The sequence below is a fragment of the Cavia porcellus genome, unplaced genomic scaffold, assembly GCF_034190915.1.
Source record: "Cavia porcellus strain 051 isolate PalLab524CR breed Dunkin Hartley unplaced genomic scaffold, mCavPor4.1 scaffold_2, whole genome shotgun sequence".
Classification (NCBI taxonomy): domain Eukaryota; kingdom Metazoa; phylum Chordata; class Mammalia; order Rodentia; family Caviidae; genus Cavia; species Cavia porcellus.
This window is the reverse complement of record NW_026947485.1, coordinates 44,319,041-44,341,006: the sequence shown is the minus strand read 5'-3', so window position 1 is coordinate 44,341,006 and position 21,966 is coordinate 44,319,041. Positions and strand designations below refer to the sequence as shown.

Sequence of the window (21,966 nt, the reverse complement as noted above, 5' to 3'; positions counted from 1 at the left end):
TTACTAATGAAAAAATAATACTAGGAGGTAGACTGAACTAGTGCTTCCTACAGGAGATCAAAGAGATTGAAAATAAACAGCTGAAAGAATAAACTGGGGAGATGATAGAGTCATAGAGACTTTACGAGTGTCAGACAAAATAGATTTTTAATGTCCTGTTTGGCTGCAATTCGTTGGAAAAGGTCCCTACGTAATTCAGCTATGACAAGGGTAAGGCCAACAGATAGAAGTGTTAAAACTAATGACCAAGTAAAACTCAGTAAGATCAGCAGAATGTGACCAAAGACAACACATGAAATGCTTGAGAGGTCTTAAGGAGAAACAGAGGATTAGGAACATTTAGGATTCTGGTTGCTTTTCCAGAGGGATATTTCAGATAAAGACTTGGTTTAGTACACATGAAAAGTGATCCACATTCATCCAGGTTCTATCTCAAGCTAGTGTGGTTGAGAAAAGCACACAGAGAACAGCTGATTTTTAGCATTTGCCCACAACAAAAGTTATCTTACCACCTTTAATCTCCAAGCATGGTATTCTGCCGCTGAAAAATACTTTCCTGGTGTTTTAAGTTTATCTGTGATGTTTGATACATACACACCAATTTTAGTCATTTGTGTGGATGTTGTATTTGCAGTTTGTTGGATCTTTTTTCTCTCAAAAACTGTCTAAAATAAACAAAAAATTAAGTAAGTCTTCACCATAGAGGGTTTTCACTATATATACACATGTTCATATGTACATATACCGGGAACTTTTCTACACATTCAAGTTAAGTTCTTTTACTAGGTATATTATCATGTAACTAACTAGAGAATTTAAGAGTCATATGGCATGCAACAAATTATTGATTTTATAGCTTTAAAAAACTAAGTAGAAAAATTAAAATATTACCTGTGTGTCCCTACAAAATATATTAAGCTTTTCAGGAATCTTTTTAGGTACAGTTTGTGTTCCAGCATTGTGATATTCTATTCCTGTTATTTTATGTCTAAATCCACCAAGAAATGGCTTATGAAAGTCAGATTTTACAATGTGAACAATGACCTCTTGGAACTGATCAGTGCCTAAAAAGAAAAAACCCAAGACTGAATGAAAGTTCAGCTGAAGAGGGACTTGAAAATACTTTATCTAAAAGGCATCAAATAACTTACCAGTTTGTACAATGACACTTATGATTTGAGAGACATCATTTAACTTAGGTATTCTTTTGATGGGATACAGATCTGGATTTAGAGAAGAGATTTCCAGTTGTACACTTTCCTGTGGCTTAATTCCATGTTGTATGAGAGTCTCATTATTTTTAAGAATTTTACCTAAAAATGAAAAGTTTAAGTTTTATGGCAAAGAAATGGCTGTATTTTTGGTTGGTGTTTTTAAGAGAGAATAAAATTCTATATACTTCAAATGTTCAACATGATGTTTGAATTTATGTACATATTGTAAAATAAAGCTAATCAACCTCATTAACATATCATTACCTCAAATATTTATTATCTGGTGGTGACAATACTTAAAATTTCCTTTCAGCAGTGTTCAAGTAGGCAATATACCATTATAAATTATAGTCACCATGATTACAACAGTCATTAGAAGTACATAACCAGGTAAACTCATCTTAATGTTATATAAATTACTGAGGATGTTTATATAAACATACATTATTTAATTATTAAATAGATAGCTAATAGTTTCTGCCTCTTGCTTTAATGTTAGAACAGAAAACTCTGTAAGAGACTACTATAATGTATTATACATTTTATGAATAGCTATAAGCAGGAAGTTCAAAACCTCCAAGTACAGAGTAATTATAAGGTGTTTTTGTGGTTCTTGTTTGCTTTATACCAGGGATAGAACTCACAACTTTACTCTTACCAGGCAAACACTTGAGCCAGTGAGCTATACCCCTGGCCCTAGAGTAATTACAAGGAGATGGAAACATTAGTTACTCTGATTTGGCCAATATACAGTGAATATATGTGTTGAAGTATTATTTTTATCTCATAAATATATATATTTACTTCATAAATATACATATTTACTAATCAAAAAAATTTATTTAAGGAACTATTAATGCTAATTACCTGACTGGATCTTTATACACTGAATCCATGTGTCAGATTATCACACTGAACTCCATAAATATGTATAAAAATTAAAATAATAATAAAATAAACTTTAAACACCACAAGAGGACATATGTACATATATCTAAGTGGAATTCTTGTGCAGGAATTCAGCACTATAAACAAATCTACAACTCTGAATTCTTTAAATACATAATCATATAACAACCATGAAACATTTAAAAACAAAAATATTCTATAGTATGAACAGGATCATGCATTAAACCTTGACTCTATGGAAAACCACAATGTGTTATATGTAAATATGGGATATAACAATATTAGGGAAAGCAGGGTTATTATAAAATTATTAAAAAACCCTCTAGGCTTGAAAGCATAGACTCAAAATCCCACAGAATTCTTTCCTTTTTCTCTTTCCATAGTCAGAAATTCACAGAAACTAATAAGCGCCAGAGTGAAAGTTAACCTCAGTTTTATGCTGGAAAAAGTGTATACCACTCCATCACTTTATTCTTTGTTGTTGTTGAACTACCTCAACTTGTATGCCCCTTTTCTGGCTCCTCAATAAATTAACTGTCTTACTCTGTTTTAAGTCATACAAAAGTGCAACAATGTTACTGGCTGTTGTTTTGTGTCGTGGAAACAATGATGGAATCTATATCAATATTCAAATGTACAATCTTCCTCAATTAAAATTAAGAATTTGAACACAGCAACAATCATATTCATAAGACATATCAAACACTAGTCATCTATTTTGGCTATATTCCAGAAAACACATTTTAAGATCTTTGAGCTTCAATGTCATACCCTATATCTTAATTTTAAAAATATATATGAATTTTTATAAACTTCATGATTGTTGAATAATGGCTGCCAAATGTATCCATATCCTACTCCTAGCATAGCTGCTTTACACAGAAAAAGTGACTTTATAGAGTTTTGAGATAAAGCAATTATCCAAGCTATCTGGTTGGGCCTCTGAGGATGGAAAGAGGCCAATGAATCAATGAATGCTAGGAATGCAACTCTAGAGGCTGGAAGGCTAGGAAGTAGATTCTCCCCGCAAGGCTCTGGAGGGACAGCAGCTGCTGACGCCTTGGAAACTGATTTAGAGTTTCTGGCCTCCAGAACTGTAAGAGAAATACACGTGTTACTTTCATTAAGCCCCTAAACTCATGGTTGGTACAACAGCCATCGAAAAACAATATAAATTTCCAGAGCTCCTTTCTTTCTTCTGCTTGTTTCTAGAGTGGGCATGATCCCAGCAAACAAACTCCAATTCCAGTCCTAGAAGCCACCTATTCTAAGAATGGCTGGTAAAAAACCTAGCTCTTCTGTCATTGCTGCTGGCATTCCTTGTCACCCAGTGATAATACCTGGTGCTTAGAAAGAATACCTGCTCATGAAGTACATAGGATTGAGGGTTCCATAAGTACCACTGGTCATGTGTCTCAGTCTCTAATGCTCTCTCCTTCAGTTTTGAACTTCAGCTTTGAGAAAATGGCAAGCAATTTCAGATTTCCTCTTTAGAGTCATACCTATGTTTCAGTACAGACTCTACCATTTATCATTTGCATGACTTTTGAAAGTTTCCTGTTTTAGTTTTCTTCTCTCAAAAAAGGTTAATAGTAATATCTCTCTCAAAAGATTGTCATATGCATTAAATGGTAGTATAGACAAAATATTTTGTAGAAGTATTAATGCATAATAAAGATTCAATAAACTGATTATGATCATCACCATTATCATTTTACTAATAATTTTTTAAAAATGTATCCTGTTTCTTTCATCTAATCAGTTATTTGAATATATTTTACTTTCTGAGTACTACATTCACTATAGTGGATTTTTAAAATAATTTTTCAATTGAATTGTTTTTTATGGAAACTTCTTAAGTCAGTACAAAAGCTCTTGAAACAAAATATTAAGTGTTGTTCAGATATATTCTATAGAAACATATATTAATCCAATAAAACTATTACAAAAACTACGTCCAATCGTGAAACAAGGATAACATAACTTTTATGAAGCTTTTCAATATCACCCACAAAATAGAAATAAACCTAACAACATGGTAATGACCTTACTGCATAGAGAACACAATATTTTCAGTGGCTTGGGATGTAGCACAGTAAAATAGTACTTCTCTAGCATGTCCAAAGCCCTAGGTTTGCTCCCCAGTACAGAAAGAAAGAATGAATGAATGAACAAAAGATAGTTCTTAAGTCTCTGAAGCTCTTTTATCCCTTTTTCATCGATTTTTGTGCATATATTTACCAAAGCATTTACATATTATGTAGTAACTGTTGTATGCAATTCTTTTTACTCCTCTATTGACAACTAGAGAATAAGTATCTCATTTCATGTTTCTTTGCATTTTCAGTTATTAGCCAAATATGTAGCACAAATTCATCATTATTTTTAATATTTAATATTCATCATTATTTTAAATGATTATATAACCACAGTATGCTCAAATAGTAAATATCAAGATATTTAGTTTAAGAAATCAAAGATGCTGTTTAACCATTAAAACTAGAGAAGACTTAATAAATTCTTTACCCTCAAATTTACCTGCACAATGTATCTGCAATTCAGAAGCTGGGATAGCTAATAATCTTGAAAAGTGATCCACAAGATATTTTAAAATGGTATCAACCTTAAAAAATATTATAGTTTCCTGACCCACAGGAATAAGTACAACTTTTACTGTAGAGAAAAAGAGAAAAATGATCATAATCAAACATAGCTAGGACTAACAACTTATACTCCACAGACATGCAAAATTATGAGCCCCTTTCTAATCATATGGAATGCAAATTGCTTCTCCCCTCCATCCAGTCAAATGTAAGGAGAAATAGCCAATGCTGACTTGAAAACTTTGGCTCTAAAAATTAACATTACAATATCAAAAATTTTCATCAATGTTCAACAGCTGGTATATATTATTCTGATAGAAGCCTAGGAAACATCTCAAAAAATCAGACATTTTTGTGTTGTAAGCACCAGAAATTAGAATGCAGTGTAACTACTTTTTTAAAAAAATGACTATTATCACTCACCCACAACAGGTATTTTTCACAAACATTGGAACTGAATGACTCAGACTCTACGAAACAGGGCACCAAGATGCTTAATTTTAAAAGGAAAAATTGTTATCAGAAAATGATTGTTCAAAAACTATGAAAAAGAATAGTGTTTATAACCTAATTAACATGGAATAAACTTTTTTCTTTTATAGCTATAAACTTTAAATTTTATTAGAGAGTGTTTAATAAGATGGAGTAAAGAATTCACATTAAAGAAAAGATTGTGTGTATTTCTAAATGTCAGACATGACAGTTTTTCATGAAGCTAAATGAAATATTTGTCAATAAATAATCCCATAACAAAACTTACCTAAGCACTAGTACTATTAAGGTTCTTTGACCTTGCTAAAATCTGTCCTAATAGTTCAATGTAAATAAAGACAATATTTTCAGAGCTAAACATTGTCAAATAACTGTTTGAATTGTTTCATGAATATAAAAAACTATAACAGATTTCAAAACTTCCTTAATAGTGTCTTCTTGAGCATTCAGCAAGCAGTCATATTAAGAGATTTTTCAAACTCAGGATTCATGGGACTAACACAATCGTTTTTAACCACCATGTGTTATAAGTGAAAATATCAGAGAATTACAAAAATACTCAAAATGAAACCTAAATTTACACTAATTAATGAAACTGAGAAATACTCTGTTCTGTCAAATACAAATGGCTTATTTTTCTGTGTTTCCTTTTCATTCTTTACTTTTGTGGACACACCACACAAAAATAAGCTACCCTCTGTGTTCAAAAACTACATTTGACGAGAAAACCTTTGCTGCTGCTATTATTGTTAAATAATGGCCATGTTCTCCACCCTGTGGGTGGAAACCATCTTAAAACTCAAAATAAGGGGGAAAGGAGTAGTGAGTTAATGGTTTTCTGTGCAAACACCTTATTCCCGGTTCCCATTCTGTGCTATCAAGAATGCAATAGTAACCATTAACTGCCATCAGTATCGTTTGGTAAATGTCTTTAAAACGGGTCTACAATGAAAGACAGCAATGATTTTTCCAAAGCTAAATATGAAGTTAACACAAAGCAGACAGAGTATAGTCATGTGCAAAAGCAACTTGCTTAGTGGAATGGACCCTGAATAAGAAACTAGAAAAATCAAGAAAATCATTGACCGCTTGCTAGCTATGTGCAACAAATAGTTCCAAATTGACACGCAAAGAAATTCCAATTATGCTGAAGCATTTGTCCACCATTTCTGATGTTCCGTGAGCAATTTTAAAAGATACTTTTTGAAAAAATATACAAATACGAATTGAATGATGCTCATTTATTGAGAGAGAATATCAGTGTGGAGCGTGGGACAGAATTTTTCACAGATGCTGAATAGATTCAAATGGTGTAACCACAGAAGACTGGTAGACAAAGGAACGGGAAAGTAGTATCAGATGTAAATGCATCTTCAACAAAAATAAACAAGAAAAAGCATCAAAAAAAGAAAGAAAACAGAACAGAAAAAGCATCCGTTTTTTAAAAATGGGAAAATAAAATATCCTATCTTTTCTAGGTAATACCTTGTGCTGAAGACTCTTTACTTGATATTTTCAAAGACTGCCTCAGAGCCCTTATTTTATCCAGAAAAGCCAGATTTTCATAACTTAGATTCTGTTCATCCAGCTCCATTGCATGCTGCTCTTCCTCATGGCTCAGAAAACTGGAAGCTTGTCCTGGGGACACAGCCTCTTCCGAGAATTGTTCTTCATTAGATTCCAGACTTGTGACACTCCGGTGACTTTGCTCTTCAGGTGTTTCACGATCTGCACTGAACTGTTCTGCTTCAGATCTATTTTCTTCAGTTGGTTCTGATTCTTCCAGTGCATCTGAGGGAACTGGGATATTGATAATATCAACAGCTTCATCATTTTCTTCTATTAAATCAACTGTGTCTTGAGTATTCAACTGCTCCTCTTGATTAGACATTTTTCTAAATTAAGAAAAAAAAAACACATGTATCACACATGTAAGGGTTTCTACATCAAATGTCAATCTTCTTGCTGGTATACAGTGATGTTCATAAATTAATACATTCATTTCTTAAGTGTTGATTATCTTATAATGGCAATGTTAAAATGTATCGGTGAATTTTTAAAACACAGAAAGTAAAATAACTTCAAAACAAGAATCTTGAGAGTGACATTCTATAAATAATACATGGAAAAGTACTTGAATACATTTTGTTATTCATTTTTACTGAGTAAGTCAGTAAAAAGTGTTATAATAAAAAGACTTTCAGAAGTACTCTTTTCTAAATTCAAAACTGACGTGGACATATGCTTCTGACATTAGAATTGGTGAGAAACTTCAAAGACCAGTCAGCTCCACAGCAACTGCTTCTTAGCTGCTGTAGTCTTTGCATTAGCTCTTTGCTCACAGATTCCAACACAGATCACCAATGACCTGTGCCTACCAGAACAAACATGCAAATATGAGTTGAGCTTAGAGTTCACTGGAGCTAGAGTCCTTGGACTTGGGAAACAGGATGATGGCAAATGTAAGCATGGGCCAGGGTGGTCCAAGGTAACCCAGAGTTAGGGTACAAAGAGTAGGAACTGGGTGAAAGCATTGAGAGCCCAAAGAGCAAGCTACAGGAGCTGGCAGCCAGGAAGGGAGGATGGGGTGGTAGCCCTGAGCTTTCATTTCTAGAAAACAGCAAGCGGAAGATTAGACCTGGGAAAAGGAGTGAGATGCAAAAGCTATATGTTAGGCTTCTGATTTAACTACAAACCTCTCTCTTAGAGAGAGAAAGAAAAATCATCTTTAGTAGAGATATCTGACTACTAGAAAATAAAAGCTTTTAAAAAGAAACATCTGAAATAAAAATATATAATTGTTCAACTCAATGAATAAGCTATAAAGCACTAGAAAGAGCTGAAGATAAGATTAGTCACCTGGGAGAAAATATTTTGTATTAAAGGCCACAAAGAGATTAGGATATAAAACTGTAAGAACCATGGAGAAGAGGGAAAAAAGTCTGGCATATGGTTTTGCTATTTTTCAGCAAGCAAAAAAATGGCCCTGTATTTTTAAATTGCAACAAAGAATACGTAACACAGATTGCATGTGGCCTGTGAAGCCTAAAAATGGCCTTTTCAGAAAATTTTTGTCAGCTTCTGATCTAGCATATGTCAAATTAGAGTTCAGAAGGAGAAAACAAGATTATGGAAGAAGAAATATTTTAAAAGACAGTGGCTGAGAATTTTGCAAAACCAAGAGAATGTATGAATCCACCAATCCAGTATGAATAAAATAAATCTGCATAGCTAATAAAATAAATAATTTATAGCCACACATATTATAATGAAATTATAGCAAGCCAAAGACAGAATCCTGAGAACAGTAGAAAAGGGCTTAATCATCTTTTGTTTGGAATCATTTTTAATTTGCTAGTTTAAAAAAGGCCAAAAAAAAAAAATAAAAGCCAAGAAGGGATTATGAAAGAAAATAATTATCATTGGAGCACCATAAACCCAGAAAAATTATCATTCAAGAAAAAAAATGGAAACATCAATAAGTTACCACAAAGATATCTAGTTTAAAGCAATTTCTAGAGAATATATGTAAAAGAAGAAAAATGATTCCAAACTGCAATCTAAACAAGGAAAGATGAACACATAAAGCCACAAATATATAGATAAATTCAAACAAATATTGTTAGTACAAAATTAGTATAGAAAATCAAAACAGTACAGGTAAGACACTACTATATAATTATATATCGACAAATTGGAAAATCTAGAAGAAATTAATAAATTGGTAGAAACACAATACCAAAGAAACAGAGAACCTGAACATACTAGTAATGAATAGGAAGATTCAATTAGTAATTAAAGTCTTTCAAAAAAGAAAAACCCAGAACCAATGGGCTCATGGAAGAATTATTCAGCCAAACATTTAAATAATTATATGAATCTGTTTTAACTTCTCAAAAATCTTTCGGAAATACTTCAACACTCATTTTAGTGAGCCAATATTATACTGAAAATAAAGTCAGACAAGGACTCCATATAAGAAAAGAAAATTACATACGAAATCCCTATGAACACAGTTGCAAAAAATCCTTAACAAAGTACAGGTTGAAATTCCTAATCCAAAAAGTCAAAATTAAAAATACTACTAAATCTAAACTTTAAATTTATTCCAAAATTTGAAAAACTCTGAATTTTGAAATATTTCTGTTCTATTTTGGGAAAGGAATACTCCACCTATGTTAGGCAAACTGAATTCAACAGCATTTATCTTATGTATTTAGTGCATGTTTGAGATTCTCGCATGTTGCAACCATCTTGAGGAGCGGTTCCATGTACATAGCACAGCTTCCTTTTTAAAAAGTCTCATTTCCCTTGCCTCCCCCTCATTCCTTCCCCTCTCCTTCCCCAATCCCTTTTATCATGCTTGTTATTATTTGTGTTAGCTCATATTATGACATATAGTGTTTACATTAACTGGGGATATTAGTGTGTTGCCAATATGCAACACACTTTATTCTTATTTCCTCTTCCTTTCCTCCTCAGCCTTTACCCTTTTTCCTTTGCACCACTTTGTGAGATATTCATCCCCTTTCCCTTTCTATCAGTCCTTTCTCATGTTCTTTGTACTTTGCTTCACTCACATGAAAGATACTAGACAGTATCTAAGCTTGTATGTCCAGTTCACTCAACATTACAGTTTCCAGGTGGATCCATTTTCCTACAAATTCCTCAAATGTATCACTCTTTAGGGCCAATTAGTATTCCATAATATACAGATGCTACATTTTCTTTATCCAGTCATCTGTTGATGGGTACTTCCCTTCTTTTTTTTCCTTCCTTTCTTTTTTTGTCTAGTTGTTTTGACTAGTATTCAACAGAGTACTGTAAATTCTAGTCAAAACAACTAGACAAGAAAAAAAGAGAAGGAATGGAAGGAAGAGAGGGAGAGCATCTAAATTTTAAAAAGGAATAAATGAAATATTTTCCACTTGTCTAGCATGCATGGGCCCTGGGTTCAGTTCCCAGTGCTGGGGAAAAAAAAAAAAAAAAAGATGGTCTTAACACTAGGAGACTGGCTCTGTCTCCCAAGGCTGCTCATCATACAAATATCTTTGAAAAGACAGTCCAGATGAAAGCAACCATTGTCTCTCAAGCAGAAATACAACAAAGATATGAAGAATTGTCTCCCAAGAGAAACATCAGCCAGCACCAAGAAGTCTCCAGAGTCAGGCTCTTATCTCATAGCTGTTCAGTGAGGATGTCAAGTTCAGAACATTAACCAAACTGTGCAGTAAGAAAATAACCACATAAACACATAAGGTTTGCTATTGGAATCATCTTCAATTCTTCCCTTTCTCTCTAACATTTTTCAGTCATTCAATAAGCCCTGCCAATACCGACCTAGAAGCTCAGTATTAGTTATACTTCAGCAGTAAGAGTCTGTTGATCATTTCAATTTCAGTTCTGAAACCCTTACCTCCAGAAAGAGACCATTATTCCCACAGCAGCCAGAGACTTGCGGGCGGGGAGGGGGATTTGGATCAAATCCAGAACCTTGTGCATACTGTTACCTGCTCTATCACTGAGCACCCTAAGCCCTTAGCAGGCACAGAGGTCATGGACCTCTCATGCTTAAATACCTCTATAATAAAATGTACTCCAAGAGACGTCCTAAATGATTTAGCTCATTTTGTAAACATCCCACCCCCCAACCCAATCTTAATATATATTGAGTTCCACGTTGGGAGGTTCTTTCTCTCTTTCTTTCTTTCCTTTCTTTCTTTTTCTTTCTTTCTTTCTTTCTTTCTTTCTTTCTCTTTCTTTCTTTATTTTTCTTTCTTTTTAATGCAAATTAAACCTAGGGCCTTGAACATGCTAGGCAAACAGTCTATTACTGAGCCACCACCTCAACTATTCTTATTTTTAGACTGTTGTCCAGGTTGGCTGTACACCTGTAATCCTCCTGCCTCCACCTCCTAACTAGCTGGGATCACAGAGGTGGACTGCCACACCACATTTTCATTTTCCATTTTCTCTGTCAAAAGTGTGCTACCACAGGTCTGCACCAACTTCTATTAATCTTCTTCATCTCAGCTCAAATTCAACTTCTCTCGGGAGGATGGCTAACCACACCTGACTCCCCTCCTTATTTTATTTTATTCATAGACTTAATCATTGTTGAAAAGCATAATTTCTTCATTCATTTGCTTGGTTATTGTCTGTCATCCCTTAGTAGAATAATGCTGTCATGAGAGGAAGAATCTTTTCTGCCCTATCAGTGTTGGTTCTCCTCGATGAGAATTAGGCTTAGCAATCGTTACATGCTCAAATATTCTTGACTTTTGTAATTCCGGCACATGGAGGCTGAGGTAGGAGAATCACTGGATTTGAGGGCAGTCTGGGCTACACAGTAAGTTCAAAGCCAGCCTGAACTGCATAGGGAAACCTTGTCACAAAAAGACCAAAAAAAAAAAAAAATCTTGGCTTTGATCTATAGTTAAACACAGGATGCAAAGATCAACATTATGAGAACTGTTGATATAATTCAATATACTGAGCAAAAGGAAAAATACCTGTACATATGTTAAAAATCTGCACATATTCCTGATTTTAAAAACCTATGAATTAAAAAGTAAAATCAAACTTTATTTTTTCTGATAAAGTGCATCAATTTGCAAAATATTTAATTAAACACTAACTAAATGTAATCTCATTTAATGTAGGAACAGAAAAAAGATGCAATTATTGCTGCTGATGAAAACCATAAAGGAAAAGGAAATGAGATATAAATATTTGAAGACAGCGCCAAAATTTTGTCATTTATGAGTCCCTCTTAAGTGAGAATAATGAAATTAATATGAACATCCATTATTGAAAGAAATACTCAGAAATTAGAAAATAGGATACATAGATTCACATTCTCCATCCTTTTATTCTATCACCACCTTTAAAAAAAAGCTTAGTCATAACTGATCTCATTCATTTTTCCAATAAAATTTCACTGGACTCTTGCTCATTACCAATGAGCTGTGTCTAAGGACACAGAAATGAACAAAATACAGTTACTGAAGCATCCCTGCAGCAATCCAACTTACATTCTGATGTGCAAACAAGACAAGAAACAACTAAGTTAGCAAAATATGTATTAGGTCAGATAAAGACAAGTGTCGGGGAGCTAATAAAGCAAAGACACCTCAGAAGTATTTGTTTGCAGAGAAAGCATTGTGGAGTAGAGTGGTGGGGTTTGCTGGAGCCAGTGTTCTGGGAAAGGAACAGTTCACCTAGGGCAAGGTGACATTCGAGAAAATCCTGAAAATAGAAAGTAAGCCAAGCACGAGGACAAATAGGAGAATGATAGCAAGCAAAGACCCAAGAAATAACTAGTGACTGTGTGTCTGGATGTAGTGAGCCAAGGGAGTCGAAGTCAGGAACAAGGTTATGGGAGAGCGGTTCATCATGTCAGGCCGGTCAGGTCAGACCATCAGAAAGACTTTGGCTTTGCCTTAGAGAAGCCAATAGAGGAAAGAAATAATGACATCTTACGATTCAATAGACCTAACCAGACTACTGGGTTGTCAAAGAGATTATGGGAGGAAAAAGAGGAGTTTAGCCGGTAGATGACTAGGAGTCTCCTGAAATCTATGGCAGTAGCCAAGAAATGGAGGGGAAAGAACCAGAGTCATAGCGGAGGATGGGTGGTGAGAAGTGGCTGCATTCTGCATATATTTTAAATATAGAGCTGAAAGGATTTGATGATGAACCAGCTATAGCTATGAGATAAAGAAATGAATCAGGGATACTGCTAATATTTTTAGCTGGAGCACTGGAAGGATAGAGTTACATTTATAGACATGAGGAAAGCTGAAAATAAAGCAGGATTGAAATGTGAGTGGGAGTTATATCACAGTTTGGTTTAGGAGAAGCAGATGTTTGAGATGCCCACTGAACAATCAGTGTAGGGTAGGTGGTTTGAAGTTCTGAGAAGCTGTCCAGGAAATAGAACCTGGAGAGTTAGAAGTGTGCAGATGGTATGAGACATGTGACATCTATGTAGTTACAAAAAGCAGCCTCATGCTCAACAGCAGTTCCTTTGATGGCTACTATATAAATCAACACCTCTCCACCTTTCTTGGCAATGCAATTGACTCCATTTCCTACTTGCTATGTTTTGTGAAGCACATACTCACTTCATTGCTAGTTTATTATATGATCTGATTACCCTCCTGTATGCAAGATGTATCCTTGCGAGGAAGACAGTACTGATAGTATCTCTTCCTTACAACCTGTAGCTTCTATGTATGGTCGTATCTATAGCTTATAGGGTCTCCTTAATTAGTAACATGATTAAGTCATAAAAAGAAAGTAGTACATAAAAAGTTTTCAAGATGTTAGCTGTCTTTAAAGAAAGTGATTACCCACTGTCCTTATAATAATAAGAGTAATGAAAGCTCTGTTTATCCTAAAAATAAGAAATTTTAAATTTCTAAATTATATAATCATAGTTATAGATCAGAAAGGACTCACTGCTATCTAGTACTGCAGTTCTCAACTTGAGTTTTCCAAAGTGGGATTTCAGGAAAAAATCAACCCTAGAGCCAGTCTATATCTGTGTTCATATCCTCACTTAGCAAATTCCTGGTGAGAGAAGCAGTCTTCCATGGGTTCTAACTGTCCCGATGCATTCTGGCTGAGCACAGCAAAAATGAAAGGCCAAGACCACCGCTTACCAAGGCCATATCTCAGGGTATGTCTGTGATGAGAGCCCTAAAAGTTGAGATAATTTCTTCCCCAAAGAGCAGGTTTTGCTTAGACATGCTCTGAGTATGCCTATCAAAGATTCATATATGGAGAAACCTGCCTTCAGTTTGACAGTGTCAGGAAGTAGGAGACCTTTAAGAGTCGGAGCCTAGTGGGAAGTCACTGTGGGCTCTGCCCTGGAAAAGGCTAAAGGATTGCTGTTAGATCATGAGCTGCTCAGGAGAGACTCCTCACCACCACTGGCTTCTGACCTGGAGGTGTGTGTGGCTCCTTCTCACATGACCTCCCACCATTACCATGAGCTACAGTGGAGCCAGGGAACTCTCACCAGGCTGGCACTGTGTCTTTTCATTCTTGAAAACTGTGACCTAAATAAACTTGTTTGCTCTATGAGTTTCTCAATAGAAGCTATTGATTTATAGTCACAGAAAACAGACTAATATATCTACCTGTGTCACTCCCGCAGACTTAGAGACAATAGGAAATTGGCATAAACTTGAAGTTCTGGCTACTTCTGTCATGAGTCCCTCGTCTCTGGCCAGCATACTAGAAACAGCAATAGGTAAATGTACTCCTATGCAAATAAGGTAAAATCCAAACTTTTGAAGTTCTAGATTCTTACTAATTGTTTAACTTCAAGATACAAAGTTTCTTAAATCTCATTTTCCTCATTTGTGAAATGGGTTATTGATAGCTTCAACATCAAAGGTTCTCTTACGAATTAAAAAAAATATTGCATAGAAAAATACTTAGCAAAAAGTTCCAGGCCCACAGAAAGTACTTAAAATGTTATCCAACTACTAACGGACTATTTCTAAATTTCAAAATGGCTAGTGATAATTATACAATAGTAATGCCTCCAGGTGTTACATAATTACTTATTTTATTCAATAGAAAAAATAAGGGTTGGGGATATACCTCAGAAGTACAGCACCTGCCTGGCAAGTGCAAGGTCCTGAGTTCAATTCCGGGTACAAAAATAAATAAATAAAAAAGAAACAAGAAAAAGCATTTCAGAAATATAACATAAAATTAGCAAATATTTATGCTAAATTATTTAATTCTTATGGATAATTGATGTTATTGTGCTTATTTTACAGGTAAAGAGACTTGAATAATGTTTTGAATACCATCCAGCAAAAAAGAAGATCTGGATCCAAATCTAGTCAATTTGGATCCAAGCTTTTAATTGTGATATTGTGCCCCGCTTTTGTGTGAGAATTTATGGAGATCTGGGAGAACAGGTAAGGGTTCTGGTAATTAAGGAAAAATCTAGGAATCACTGATCTTAATCTAGATTAGGAGACTGAACCTCTAGGATGCCTAATGCAATGTTAGTGAAGTCAGATTCAAGGGTTAAATTATAGTCTTAAAATCAGAAATTTTCTTTGATTTTTTAGTGAGAAACATGATTGATTTAAAAATTGAGTAGAAAATTCAGCAGGGTTTTGTTTTCTTCACCCTTCTAGGATAAGCAAATAATTACAGTGATTCCTAATACTCCCCAGATGTATATTAACATGCTGTACTCATACTTATAAATATGCATAAACTTTCAGTTAGTAGATATTAAATGTCAAAGACAAAGCACAGATATCACAGTGTGAAACATAAAATGTTGTGAAATTCCAGCCTAAACAGGTAGTGATAGCATCATAGCTATGGCCTGAAAGGTTTTATTAATATGTTTCATTACTATTATTGTTAATTTTGTTGTTGTTAACCAGGGCCTCGGCAACTTGGCAAGCACTCTACCATTGAGCTATATCTCCAACCTTTCTTTAAAAAATTAATTTTATTTAGAGATAGGATCTTGCTAAGGTGTCCAGGCTGGCCTCAAACTTGCAATCCTCCTGTTTCAATCTTCTGAGTAACGCAACTGCTGTTTTTAAGAGAGCAGTATATGCTTACAAAATAAATAAATAAAGTAAACCTAATGGAAGGAGATAAAATAGAACATAAAAGTACCATCTTACTGGCCTGACACCTTAACTTTATTCCTCAGTGTTTGGAAGTGTTCAAAATTTATCTGTCCAGAAATTATCTATAATTATATATTTAATCATATTTGTTTATGCTCATGTGTCATTAGTCTTGATTGTCAACTTGGCTGGAATAGGTTGCTCCTGGGTGCTTTTAGGGTGCTCTTGGGAGACAGGCGGGAACTCACCTCAGCAGGATGAGTTCACAGTTGCATGGGCCTCATTGTAGGAAGGAGTCCCAGGAGCATGGCCTGGGGACGCTATCTGGTCCTGGGCCCCTATATCTCTGGCTCTTCCCCTGCTCTGCTTCCCAAATGCCATGAGTTACACAGCATTTTCTTCACTATATCCTTCTATTTTTCCCACATCTTGGAGCCAACAAAGTACAGACTGAGACTCCTGAGACCATCAGCCCAGATAACCCTTTCTTATTTTTAAGTTGTGCAATCAGGTATTTTGTCCTAGCAACAGAAAAGGCCAGTAATATAGCTTATATTGGTACAAATTCAAATGTATAAACCATATTATCATGTATTTTAAAGCCTCGTACTCTTTCACAACTTTTTAAAATTTAATACACATATTTCTTAACATTTATTTCTGCATAAACCTATTTTTCCACCTCATTCCTGTCAACTACACAAGGGTCAGCCATCTTCAGCCGTTTAACCTACTACAGACATTTAAGCTGTCTCCAGTTCCTTGCTGTTAAACACAAAGTGCTACAATAATCGTCTTGTACATATTACTCTGTATACACATGTAAGTATCACATGAAATATTACCTAGAATTAGAATTAATAAACCAAAGGATATGCAGAACTAAATTCTGTCAAATCCCATCAAACTGTTTTGCAAAAAGGAAGCATCATATAGTGTCTTTTCTCTTACAACTTCATCAGCACTTGTAGCTTTTCAAGTTTTTCATGATAAAGCTACAACTTGTTTGAAAAGGTAATACATAAAATGATTAAACACAAAGTGCTACAATAATCGTCTTGTACATATTACTCTGTATACACATGTAAGTATCTCCTACCTGCTGAGAAATATTACCTAGAATTAGAATTAATAAACCAAAGTATATGCAGAACTAAATTCTGTCAAATCCCATCAAACTGTTTTGCAAAAAGGAAGCATCATATAGTGTCTTTTCTCTTACAACTTAGCAGGTTTCCTCCCATGCTTATACTGTTTTATGATGCTTAACCAAATGTCCTGTTTTTGTGCACTGTGTTTCCCATCATATATTTGATATTGCATTGGAGTCCTATTTTACTATACTGAAGCTTTAAATTGTTAGGTAGTGAAATTTATTCACCTTTTTGCTTACTAAAGTTTCCAAATTTCATAAAATGCTTAGGAACACCTCAAAACGAAACACATATACGTCCATCCACACATAGTGAGGCATGTCTGTAAATGATAGACTATGGTTTCAAGATACACAGTGTTAATTATAAACCTGAGAACAGTACCATATATACAGTGAAAGGTACGACTACAGAATTGTATGTACATAAGCTCATCTTTGGAATTGAACTTGAGGTGTGAAGGAGAATAAGTAAAAAGCAGATTTTCAATGTTCGTTCTTCCTATTTAAACTTTTAATCATTTTATGTATTACCTTTTCAAACAAGTTGTAGCTTTATCATGAAAAACTTGAAAAGCTACAAGTGCTGATGAAGTTGTAAGAGAAAAGGAGCTCTTCCACATTGTTGGTATAATGTAAAACCGTACGACCACTGGGGAAATTAGTGTAGAGATTCTTCAGAAAAACTAGAAACAAAAATTCTATTTGAAATTCATCTTGAAAGGGTTAAAGACATCATGTGACACTGAAAGATACACACCCATGTGTGCATGGGTGCAACTCATAATGGATTGATCTTGGAAGTGGCCCATATGTTCACCAACAGACGGCTGGCTAAAGAAAATGTAGCAGGTACAAAATGGGTTACTACTCGGTCATCAGGAAGGATAAATTTGAGTCGTTTATAGAAAAATGGATGCACCCTGAGACTATAATACTAAGTAAAATAGACCAGACACAGAAGGTTGATTATTACACCATTTCCTCTTTCATGAGATACCAAAGTATAAATCACTTAAAGACCAAAATAAAAGAGATTATAGGAAACAAGGTCGCAGATGATTTGATGGGAGGGGGATCTGGAGATGGAGGGAGTTGGGGGGAGGGAAATAAAAAGGATTAAAAGGTAATACGTATCCTTGCCAACTCTCCATGATGAATGTGTTCATTGTGCGTGGCAAATAACTACTAAAAATAAATAAAATAAAAAAGCACTCTCTATGATGACTATACAAGGAAGCTCTCCTTTTCGCTTGCAGTGCGTGATTTCATTTCTTATCTTTTAAGGCTTGGATCACCTAGATTATGAGTGTAGGTAGTCAGTTAGGGACTCAGTCTTGCCCTCTTCCAGTCAGCCTGGCCTACTGAAAATGTGAATTTACTACGCAGAGATTACAGAGATTACGTGGAGAAAAGGAGCCTGCCTGCTGAGGAAAGTTGCAGAGCCCTGGAGTTACTAGCCTGAAAAGTATTTCGAGGACAGGCTCCACGTTTTCTAGGGTCTTGTTTCCATGCTGTTACCTCGGGATATTCACTCAGGGTGAGAGGCGATGCACACCTCCCAGCTCCGAACTGCAGCTTCGGAATCCCAAATCAGAGGCGGAGCTAGAGCAGGAGCGGTTTTCGGGACTTTGAAAGCCCAGGCTAGAGTTCTTCAGCGGCCCAGCAGCCCAGAACCGGGCCGACTGGAGTCACCAGCTCAGTGCTGGGATAGGCGGCCGGCCAAAGGCAGCCCGACTCGGCCTCCTACCTGCTGAGAAACGCAGCCCCGCGTACCAGGCGGTTCCCCAGCTCCCCGCAAGCTGCCGGCCCTCGCGGGGAGCGTCTGTTGCCGGCCGTGTCCTAGCAACGCTCCGGCGCCCCGCCCACCCGGGCGAGGTCCGGGAGCTGCACCGACCCGGCTCCCAGGAGTTCTGCTGCCCTGGTCAAAGGGCACCGCTCTCCCATCCAAACTTTAGTAGCAATTTAAGCGTACTTTTAAAAAATGTTTAATGAGAGAGCATAAGTATACAGCACTAACTTCTCGATTTTATTAATTTTAAAGCTCAGCTTTTGGTTTCTTGGCAGCCCAAGAAAAAAGGGAGACGACAGTTATTAAATAGTTGCCCATTTCTAAGGACAAACAAAATATTTTCTAAAATTGCAAATGGTCCTCCTCATAATTAGCTTCTTTAAGGAAGTTTTGGAAGAACGCAGTAGTTTTGGGGGACGGATCAAGTATGTTCCTGTTCAAAATGCAGTAACAAATTTCATGTGACTATCGCCTAATAGTCTCAAAATAGTGCTTATTGTCATTAAGCACCTTACATAGATTGCGAACTTAGTCTTCCCAAAGATTTTATCAAAGGAGAGCTGCTATTAGTTGCATTTTAGTAATGAGAAAACTAAGACACACAAAAATTAAATTAAAAAAAAAAAAGAATTAAACCCAGGCAGCGCTCAGATTTTAAACCATTAATTTTTGTAACTATGTTTAACAGCCTAAAGTATTTTTAAAAGATAATGGAATTAGCAACACTAAAGCTTTTCTACATGTTGTGTGAGTCTATTCCCTCATTTACGATGGTCTTCACTTCTTTATACCATGCTCCTAAAATTGTACCTTCATCTCTCCTGTAACTTCCTGATGTTCAATGCTGTTTTTTTTTCCAGTCAACGCATTTTAAAAATGCTTATTTCTTATGAGAGTATGGAAGGCATATTATATTCTCAGATAAAATTGATTTTGTTTTAGTAATGATTTTAAGAGAAGCAAAAGCTAGCATTTTATTGACTTCTACACATTCAGGAAAAAGGTGATAGAAACAATCAATAATCTTTGTCTTTCATAGACCAGGTCTACCAGGTAGACCTCGTATAGAGGTTTGCAAAAAGGTTTCTCCAAACACCAACTTCTATTTCCAAAATCATAATGTATTTTGAATCCTATTAGTAAATCTTATTATTACAAATAAATCCTATTAGTAAATCTTAATCCCCACTTTTCTAGGTATCCTCTAAAATTTATCGTTCTTTGTCATCCATGTTGGGGGCCGTAGGAAAACACTGGGTTACAAATATAGGCAAGAAACTAGAGAAGAAAGAGGGGTAGTGGAGATATTTCATAGAATTAAATGTAACGATACCCATTCTATGTTCATATTTCATATATTTTGCTATCATTTTCCATTTTCACCCTACATGTATGCATTTTCTGAGAGTTTATTGTCCAAAATGGCTTATCTTTGTCAAGAAACATCTACCTCAGTATGTTTATATAATAATCATTAGTTTTAACTTTCTTGAACTATACTTTTACAAAGATGCCACCTAGTGGCTTTATGAAATTGAGCATCTTAAAGTAGTTCCCTTATTACTAAGCAAGCATCTTACATAGATTTCTAATTTAGTCCTTACAAAGATTTTATTAAACAGAAACTGCAATTAGTTCCACTTTATTAATGAGAAATCCAAGACAAAGGTTAAATTTTTTAAAAAGGAACAGGATTAAATGGGTTAAAACATATCATAATGTAGTTGGATATTAGGAAAAAAAGTATTTGAGTAATTATTTAGAAAACTAAGGACCTGAAAAGTATGCTTTGGAAATTATCTATATGAATTCAACTTGGGTCTTTATTGTGAGCTGGATAACAGAAGTACAGGCTCATCATCACTTTTCTGAAACTTTTTCAGTTGGTCCAATCTGTTTGATAGTATTTAGCTTTGAAAGGTAATATGGGCATATGCTTTACATTAGGTAACAATTCATGAATTTGGAGATAAGATCCCAGAGTCAAACACATTAATACTTCTGTGGCAAAATATTCATATTATAGTGGGATAAAGGCCATAAGTATCTTTGCATCTATTGAGGTCAAGTTTGTTTCCAAATGAGGTATGAAAACCTTTCCATTTTCAGAAAGTTTTGAAATTCAGATAAGAAATTGTGGACCTGTTTTACCTTGAAGAAAGAGAATCTACCCTGCAGTTAGAGGAGGTAAAATGCAATATTCTGTAATAAAAGAGCAATAATAATCTTTAATAAAACTAATGGGGGGTGAATATAATCAAAATATATTATACAAAATGAAATCTCCCAACATGTGAAATTATCTGGGAAGGCAGGGCAAGGGAGGCTCCAGGGGTAATGATTAAAGTCTATCGTGGCCATGTAGAAATCTGCCAAAATGAAACTTAACCAATATGCACTAATTTTAAAAATGTAGAAAAAAAGCTTAAGGTTCACCTAAAAAAATTGAAAATCATGAGAATTTTTTTAAAAAATCACAGCAATGCTTTTTCTTTACTCTCATCTATCACAAATTACATTTAAGTGCACCATAAAAAAGTTATCTATCCTGACATTAAAGAGCACTCTGAAAACTGTTAGCAATGTATAGCGAACCCAACTTGAGTTCTATGACATGTTCAATATCTGTAACTTTTTTGTGTGTAGTTTGTCTCTGTATATGAATCTGTCTTCTTCACATGTTTAGTATCCTTCATGGAAACGAGTTAGTGCCGTGCAGTCTGGATCCCTTGTATGATTCTTCTGAGCACTCTCAGTCCCTCTTAGGTGTATAGTACGTCGGAGAAATAAACTTGTGTTTAAGACATGAGACTTAGGAGTTGCTTATGCTAAATCACTTTTTCATTCTTTTTTTTTTTAATCTGGAGCTTTCGCTTATTGACTCTAAACAGATTCCAAATGCATTTCTATAGTTCCCATTGATATTTGAATCTCTTACAGTCCAGAATTTCATGAAATGTGACTTTTATTGGGAAAGAAAGGAAGGAACAAATAAATGAAGGAAAGAGAGAAAGACAAACTTGTATGTTCAGCAATATGGTACATGACCCTAAACTCCTGGGTGTTAGGTTTTGTTTAAATGACAGAACCTAGTATTAAAAAAAAAAAAATTCACATTAGATTATATGTAGAAGTTTCCATGTATTGACATTGTTGATATTTCCTCTTTGAAAAATGACACATT

General features: G+C 35.0%; 1 protein-coding gene across 3 annotated transcripts in view; it reads right to left on the bottom strand.

The window, feature by feature from the left end:
* Iqub (IQ motif and ubiquitin domain containing) overlaps positions 1-18,847 on the bottom strand; it is a 73,812-nt gene extending 54,965 nt beyond the window's left edge. For 2 of the 3 annotated variants that reach the window (XM_003475043.4, XM_063241402.1), the window contains exons 1-6: positions 18,512-18,826; positions 6,704-7,113; positions 4,662-4,796; positions 1,152-1,313; positions 892-1,064; positions 510-665 (exon numbers count right to left, since the gene is read on the bottom strand). In XM_003475043.4, coding sequence (XP_003475091.2) covers positions 510-665; positions 892-1,064; positions 1,152-1,313; positions 4,662-4,796; positions 6,704-7,109 — 1,032 coding nt within the window. In that variant the 5' untranslated portion in view covers positions 7,110-7,113; positions 18,512-18,826. Of the gene's footprint in view, positions 1-509; positions 666-891; positions 1,065-1,151; positions 1,314-4,661; positions 4,797-6,703; positions 7,114-18,511 lie in introns of all 3 variants that reach the window. The other variant, XM_023567333.2, reaches the window with a different exon arrangement.
* Positions 18,848-21,966: the final 3,119 nt, after the last annotated feature.